This window comes from Sinocyclocheilus anshuiensis, unplaced genomic scaffold, assembly GCF_001515605.1.
Source record: "Sinocyclocheilus anshuiensis isolate Anshui unplaced genomic scaffold, SAMN03320099.WGS_v1.1 scaffold1746, whole genome shotgun sequence".
Lineage (NCBI taxonomy): Eukaryota > Metazoa > Chordata > Actinopteri > Cypriniformes > Cyprinidae > Sinocyclocheilus > Sinocyclocheilus anshuiensis.
The window spans coordinates 1,656,315-1,664,003 of NW_015545562.1; the positions used below are offsets into that span (position 1 = coordinate 1,656,315).

The window sequence follows — 7,689 nt, forward strand, 5'->3', positions numbered from 1 at the left end:
TTTCTCCGATCACAAATGCAGACATGGTTTTATGTTTACGCGGCGTGATGCAACGCAACACGTAAAAAGACTGTATAAGTCATTATAATCCATAATTATGTACCCACTGGATGCAACGAATGCCTCGTTTATAATGGGTTTTCATATTTTTGAATCATCGCTCTGGCCTGACAGGGCATCATCACAATATGGTAGGGGCGTAACATTTCCGTCACACGCTTGAGGTATTCGGCCAATCACAACGCACCTTGTTTTTCAGACCGATGAGCTTTGTAAAAATCGATGCGTTTCAGAAAGGCGGGGCATAGAGGAGAAACAATGTACAGTATGTGGAAAATAATGTGTTTTTTTTAACCTTAAACCGCATAAACGCATTTCATTACACCAAATACACAAAATAATGTTCTTTTAAGCAACATCATATGACCCCTTTAATAATATTTGAAAAATGCTCCCACAGAGGGGTTTGCATCTTTGTCACCTTTTTCACCCCTAATAAGTTGACTATTACAATTCTTTTTTGTGGATTGGAATTTCTTGTGCATGTAATAGTTACTTTTATGCGGAAGTACCATTTAATGAATGTATTTTTTGTGTCTTCATGCTTGTCTCCAGTATGCGGTCGATTCTGAGAAATCACCGTTTTCGCCGGGATGCACGGACGCTGGAAGATGAAGAGGAGATGTGGTTTAACACAGATGAGGAAGACTTGGAGGACGGTGAAGCTGTAGTGCCGCCCTCAGATAAGATGAAGAGTGACGAGGACCTGATGGATCCTATCAGCAAGTTCATGGAGAGGAAGAAATGTACGTTACTGCTACATGCAGGTGGCATAATGTTGATGACCAACTACTATGATCCCCTATTTGATGGCAAAATGCTACTGACATTGCTTGTTGAGTTTTGATTGTTTAATTTTTTTCCTCTCTTTTTCCCAAGTGAAAGACTCTGAAGAGAAGGAGGTGCTGACAGGAAAGGCAAGCCTCTCAGGACGACAGAGCCCCAGTTTTAAACTCTCCTTCTCCAGCTCCCCAAAGCCCAGTCTGTCCTCTCCCCCAACCGCATCCCTCCACCCCGGTTCACCTGGTTCTCCAAGTTCTCCCGGGACAGGAGCCCGGAGCTCCCCCCCTACGGCAGCTGTCACCACTAAGGTAATTACGCCGATTCCAACAATGTTCTGAATGTTCTTTCTTACCGGTTACTTACTTTTGATGGCATCTCGCTCCTATTCCAGGGAGGTCTGGTGGGGTTGGTGGACTACCCCGATGACGACGAAGAGGACGAGGATGAGGAAGATGCAGACAGTAAAGAAGAAAGTCCTCCGCTGTCCAAGAAGTCCAAGCTGAGCTCCTAAAGCACTCCCTCGTCAATCAGCACAGTCATGCTCAAAGGGAGCTTCATCCAGAGACTATTGCAGCGCTCAGCCTAGAACTCAAAACTGAAACAAAATGAATGAATACACAAATGAATGGATAAATGAATGAATGCAGCCTCCCGCAGGAGTCCAAGGGGCGCCATGTGAGGAACGGAGAAAGGGAGAGCAAGAGGGAGAAGATTCGGTCACAGAGCGAAAAGATGAATGTCTCCACGTGGAGTTTGTCCAAGTGCCAATCTGCAAGAAAGAGAGAGAGAGACTCGTGAAACGGACGGAGAGATCGAAGACGAAATGAAACTGTGGTCTGGACAAAGAATAATAAAAAAGGATTTAATAAGAAATGAATTTCGACAAAGCTAGAAGTACGGGGGGTAAAAAAAAGACCTCACACACAGTCAGTCAGTCACTCACAGACACTGTTGCCCCACAGAGCGTCCCAGGCTTGGACCAGGACACACTGCCCCCCCTCTCAGGGAAGGACCTCACATGACCCGAACTGGGCCAGCCAGTCCACAACCACCACTCACCTTTGCTGACTCCATCTCCATTTCTTTCTCTCAACCCTTTTTTTTCCGTTGCCATTTTTTTCCTCTCGATTCTTTATTATTATTTTTTTTGTTTGTTTTCGAGTTTCTAGGGCCAGACGGGACACCAGGGAGCAAAGAAGTCTGGGTCGTCATTGTTTAAGATGTCACCGTTGTTCTCGTGGCTCAGCGGAAGTTCTTCCTCTTTCAAAGCCAGCAGTTCCCTCCTTTTTCTTATTCTGTTGTTCTCCTCTCTCCTTTTTTAAAATGACATAAGAGACCTGCCTTTAAATGTTCAGGACGTTTTCAGCCGCACTTGAACAGGTTTTTAAAACCTCAGTGGGGCGGAGATAGTTTTACCCTTTTTTTTGCCCTTCAAAACTGCAGATTTTTTGGAAAATTTGTAAGCCCGTCTTGATTAAAGATTGAGTGGAACTCTAGATGTGATCGATTTTTGTCACATCTTCATTTTCTTTTCTTTTCCATGAGTGTACTCTTAGTTGTTCGGTATATTTGGGACCATTAAAAAGATCTTTGCTGTAGTAGATCTCTCCCGGTTGTGCTGGTTCCCTGTATCATGTCAACTGTGCTGATATTTTGTCTTTTGAAATGGGATTTCATCACTGAAATGATCCTCCTGTCTGCTCGTCTGAAAACGTCAGTGGAAAGTCCTGCCTCCTCTGACGGAGGCTTTCTAAACAACCTGCACACAATTAAAGATAAGTTTTTATTTTCTGAAATATCATTTGTTTGCCTTTGTACTTGAACACCATGAGAATGGAGCAATCGTGCACTAGAGGGCGTCCTTCTCCTTCACTGACATACAAAAATAAGAGCTGAAAGCAGCTTTCAGTCTGTATACACTAGCGGTCAAAAGTTTGAAATAACAATCTGGTTATTTAATCAAAAATACAGTATAACCATTGTAAAAATGTAATTTACTCCTGTCATGGCAAAGCTGAGATTTCAGTCTTCAGTGTCACATTCTAATATGCTGGTTTGTTGTTGTGCTCAGTAATTAATAATGGTTATTATCAATGTTAAAAAGCTATATTAGCAGCAAAAACTGTATCCCACTGTGATAAATGTTTCTTGGAGCAGCTGAAAATTAAGCTTTGCCATCACAGGAATAAATTAAAATAGAAAATGGTTATTTTAAATTGTAATAACATTCAACAATATTACTGTTCCACTGTGTCTTTGTTCAAATAAATGAAGCCACGTAAATGGTGATGAGAAATATCTTTCAAAACATTTAAAAAATGATTCCAAACTTTTGACCGGTAGGGTTTTTATTTACTTGCAAAAAAAATTAAGTCTATGGGTTTCATACGACATGCTGTTAAAGACATTCTCATTTGCACAAATGAAAGTAATTCTCAGCTTGCACAAATCAATCCTTGTCTGTTGTAGCTCCTCTCTGTTTATGATTTTAAACATATGTTCTTCCACCTCATCTCTTCTCATCATTGCCTGAATGCAATATGGCTCATCTTTGGAGAGATTATGCTCACATAAGCAACAGGCACCTGCCAGTGTCCTGGCACTAACATGCCTTTTAATTAGAAATTTAACCATGACAGATCAAGCCACACAAATGCTCTTTGAGTTCAGCTCATCCCCATCCGCCGCCAATCAAATCCAAGAGCTGCTGGCAGTTCCTCAAAGGAGACACCATGCCAACATCACCGCACGGGCTGAAGTGTCTCCCTCATTGTGTGTGGTGGTCTGCTCACATTAAAGCTGTGTTTTATTTATTTGTTGAGGATTATTGGTCCTTTCCATTGGCATGTGGCAGTGCCAGTGCATGGAGCCGTTAAGGATGCCAGTGGAGAGTTTCTACAGATGTGCCTTTTGATGTGAAGCCACCCAGCAACTGAGAGATCCAGGTCAGACCAGGATCTTTGGAAATAGTTTGCAACATATCAAGAAAGGGTTGATGGTTTAACCGTTTTGTTTTGACTATGCCTGCTGAAAAGACTGGCTTAAACCAGTAAAGTGCTGTTCAGGAGAACCAGCATGGTGTTTCATCTGAATCTGGATGACCTGGTTAAGAGGCCTAAGCAAGTTAATTGTCTGGTTCCATGCTGGTGATTTGTGTTGGTATACTTGGATTCAATGCATATTTTTAGCGCTGTATATATATATATATTTATTTATTTTTTAAACGCTTCATAAAATGATGTAAAAAATGTTTTTAATTTGAGTTATTTTATAACTATAACATTTTATAGTGATTTGTCTCCTTGACTAAAATTAACCATGGTAACCATGTTTTTTTGGCGTATTGATTACCATTGGTATAACCACAGTTTTACCACAAATACCATGGTTAATTTGTGGTTACCATGGTTTAACTATAGTAATTTTGTATTTTTTTTTGTAGTAAAACCATGGTTAAGTCTGGCCTTAATCACTGCAGCAAGTTCAGAATTAGAATCAGAAAGAGCTTTATTGCCAAGTGTGTTTACACACACATGAGGAATTCGATTTGGTGTTAGAAGCTTCCAGTACACAAAGTACATAGTGCAGACATACATATAATTAAGTTAATAAAAGCACTAATAATAAAGAGAATAGACAATAAGTTATAAATAACAATATAATAAAAATATAGAGAAAAAGAAAATGTCCATAGACAGGATTGTGAATGTGCTACTTACAGATGAAGGTTTGATGAGTTATTTACAGATGTACAGTACTGAGGTGTGTTATGTGTTGTTCAGGTGGGATATGGCCTGGGGGAAAAAACTGTTTGCGTCTGGCTATTTTGGTGCTCTGAATGTAGCACCTGTAGAAAGCTGAAAATTGAGTTACTTTTAATTTTTTGTCTCAACCAACAGTTCAAATTTTAATGCCATTTATTCCTCTTTTTTTTTTTACTTGAAGTTTCAAAACCTATATGTAGGCTACACTTGCATTGTCCGACTCCAAACTAAATTTGAAGTCGTCACGTGCACTACCTCTAATCCAGCAGTAGATGGCGGGCGATGTCCACACACTCCCCTCTTCCCCAGGAGGAGAAAGGCTTTTGTGACAGATTGTATAATCGTTTAGGGGCAGTAAAGTCTGCCGAGCAGGAAGTCCTCAGCGTCTCTCGTCAAGGTTGTCAAAACAGCTGCACAATGTGCACTTTCATGTGCACAACTGGACCCTGTCGCCCCGACCAACAATCGCTTGTGTTCGCTGCACAAAGTGGCCTCTGTGTCGGCAGGGCCGCCTCCTTATGGCCCGGCGGCCGCTGTGGAGGTGATCAGGGGGCATGTTCAGTATAGCGTGTCTGTTTGTGTGATTAATCACCGTGTAAAACTCCAGCGTATCCGTTTCGGTGGGAGCGAGGAGCCACGGGCGCCTCTCCGTTTATGCGTCATTGTGTCTAACGGTGCCCGGTAGCTGAGAGCACAGGGCAAAAGTTTGAGCATATGGTTAAGATTAGGGCGCTAAAGAAACTGACTGATTCACATGATTGGGATTTGTTTTATTTTGAGTTTGGCTGATTACTGAATAAACGTCTTAAAAGTGACTGATCTTTGGGAATACTCTCTAAAGCCTTTTGTTCAGTGTAGCATGATCATAAACATCCATTCCACATCCAAAGTGTTAGTTGCTTCCTATATGTGTTTACATCTGTTCGGTTTGGTTTTAGGCTATTTGCATGCTGTCTTCATGAACCTTGGTTGTTTCTGATCTGAAGTCTAAATGATCATCTCTTCTTAACTTTGGTAACTTTTCTGCAGTATATAGTATGTGTAATAAGTGTGCAAATTGTCTGTATGCACAAAATACTTGAATACCCTTCCAAATTTGTAGTATACACCAGAGAACACTATTCAGAATCCCAGTAGACAACTGGGTATTATTTGCCAACTGTTTCACAAATACTGGATATTCAGGCATACTTTGGCGAACTGCTTCTTTGCATACTATGATGGTAGGGAAATACCCATATTTGGATGCATAGTTGTCTTTAATAGAGTGCTGTAGAAATTCATCCTAAAACCTGGAAACCAATTCAAATTTTTGAACTTCTGGTACCATTGTCTCAAAGTCAAGTTTTTTTGAATTGGTTTTTGGTTAAATGCCTTAAATAAGATCTAAGCTCAAGATATTTTGTTTTATTCTTAAACATAAAATGCATAATAAACAACTTTTTAAGCTTTTTTGGGTTTACGAAACCAGACTGCAGAGTCTGTATCGTTCTTGTTCCTGCTGAACAAGAAAACTCATCTACAATTTTACGATGTAGTTAGAGTCCAACCAGCTTTTTACTTCTGATTGTTTTATTTAGGCTTCAAGAAGTACAAGTCATAAAATATGTGTTAATTTTTGAGGAATATCTTGATGGAAAGAAAGGTATTTTCTGCAGTAATCCAAAAGCCAATAGAAAAATCCTATTGCTTTTTGGTGAGGGAACCAGGGAGACGCCAACATACAAAATTACATCTTTATCTGAAATTGCATACTCCCTATGAAGGTACTTCTTTTGAATAAGTCATTACTTTGCGACCGTTAAAAAAGTACATTCTATATAGTATGAATGTGTGTAGTATGAGCTTAATCTGGACACACTACACCATTTTGACATTGTCATGTGACCTACAAGCATCAGATGCATTGCTTCACTGCTATTCACAAATCCTCTTCCATGGCCTCATGGGATATTAAAGTGTCCATTATATGTGCACTTCAGAATCTCATCGGAAGTATATAACTTTTCGGCTACTGTTTTAAGAATGACTTTTGGACATACTCTTCACATGCTGTTTTTCACCTGTATAGTAGGGAAGTATGCCATTTCAAATGCAGCCTACAACATACCTGCAGCACATATCTGCAGAATAATCTGGAATGAATCTCAGCTGTGATTTTTAATTAATCTTTCTTGACTTATTATTTGATCATGCTGCCAAGTGTACCCATTTTGACCAAATCTTGGATTATAAAAATCAGAAAATTCCTAAAATATTCATTACCAAGATGATAACAGAATAAAGCACAAAGTCATATGAATTATTTACCCTAGCATATAAAGATATTTCTGTCAGATGGAAAATTCAGAGTCTTTCTGTTTGCTCTGTGAATCTGAGCGCAGCCTTTTGCGTCGTGTCGAATGATTTCATGAGTGATGTTTTGTCCAGTGAATGGTAACCAAGACCGAACCCTATGGCCTCAGCCTCATGGACCGCCCGCAGTCTAGTCCAGCTTGGCTTTGCACAGAGACTAAACGAACCCTGATTAGACAGACAACAAATTTGAACAAGCTTTATTAAATTCACATATTGGTCTCTAGTGTGGGCTAAACAGTGTGGTCTACATAGGATAGCGGGATAATCTACCATGTTAAATTTACCCTGTATAATATTACATAAATGGACTAGAGGGTGTTTTCATTCTCAATCAATAAACACATTTGAGCAGGCATGAAGAGCGAATGGCTTTACCATGTGGAAATACACACACATATTTGGATCCTTGCCTGCAGTTAATGTTCAAGTATAAATATAACCTGCAATTCTAGTTAGAGTGTAAATATAACCTGTACAGCTGCGAATCTGTGCAGTTCTTGGCAGCGCTATTCGGTTTTTAATGTTAAAACATCACTATTAAACTTTTACAGACTTCGCTATTAATATATTTAAATTGGGGTCTTTACAACTTCTTCAGAGATCTGGATGGTGACGGCGTTTAGCTTTTAGTCGTCTGTGGCACTGTGTAAAGGGTCACGACTGTTGCCGTCTCTCTCTCAGTTGCCTAGGCGAAAGATAAGAGAAGCATGTCAGTCTCTGCTGA

The 7,689-nt window shown here is 40.0% G+C and overlaps 1 protein-coding gene across 1 annotated transcript in view; it reads left to right on the forward strand.

The window, feature by feature from the left end:
* The window catches only part of smek1 (SMEK homolog 1, suppressor of mek1 (Dictyostelium)), a 21,332-nt gene extending 18,693 nt beyond the window's left edge, over positions 1-2,639 (forward strand). Inside the window, exons 13-15 of the mRNA XM_016499412.1 lie at positions 616-806; positions 940-1,151; positions 1,235-2,639. Coding sequence (XP_016354898.1) covers positions 616-806; positions 940-1,151; positions 1,235-1,354 — 523 coding nt within the window. The 3' untranslated portion in view covers positions 1,355-2,639. The remainder of the gene's footprint in view (positions 1-615; positions 807-939; positions 1,152-1,234) is intronic.
* The last annotated feature ends 5,050 nt before the right edge of the window (positions 2,640-7,689 follow it).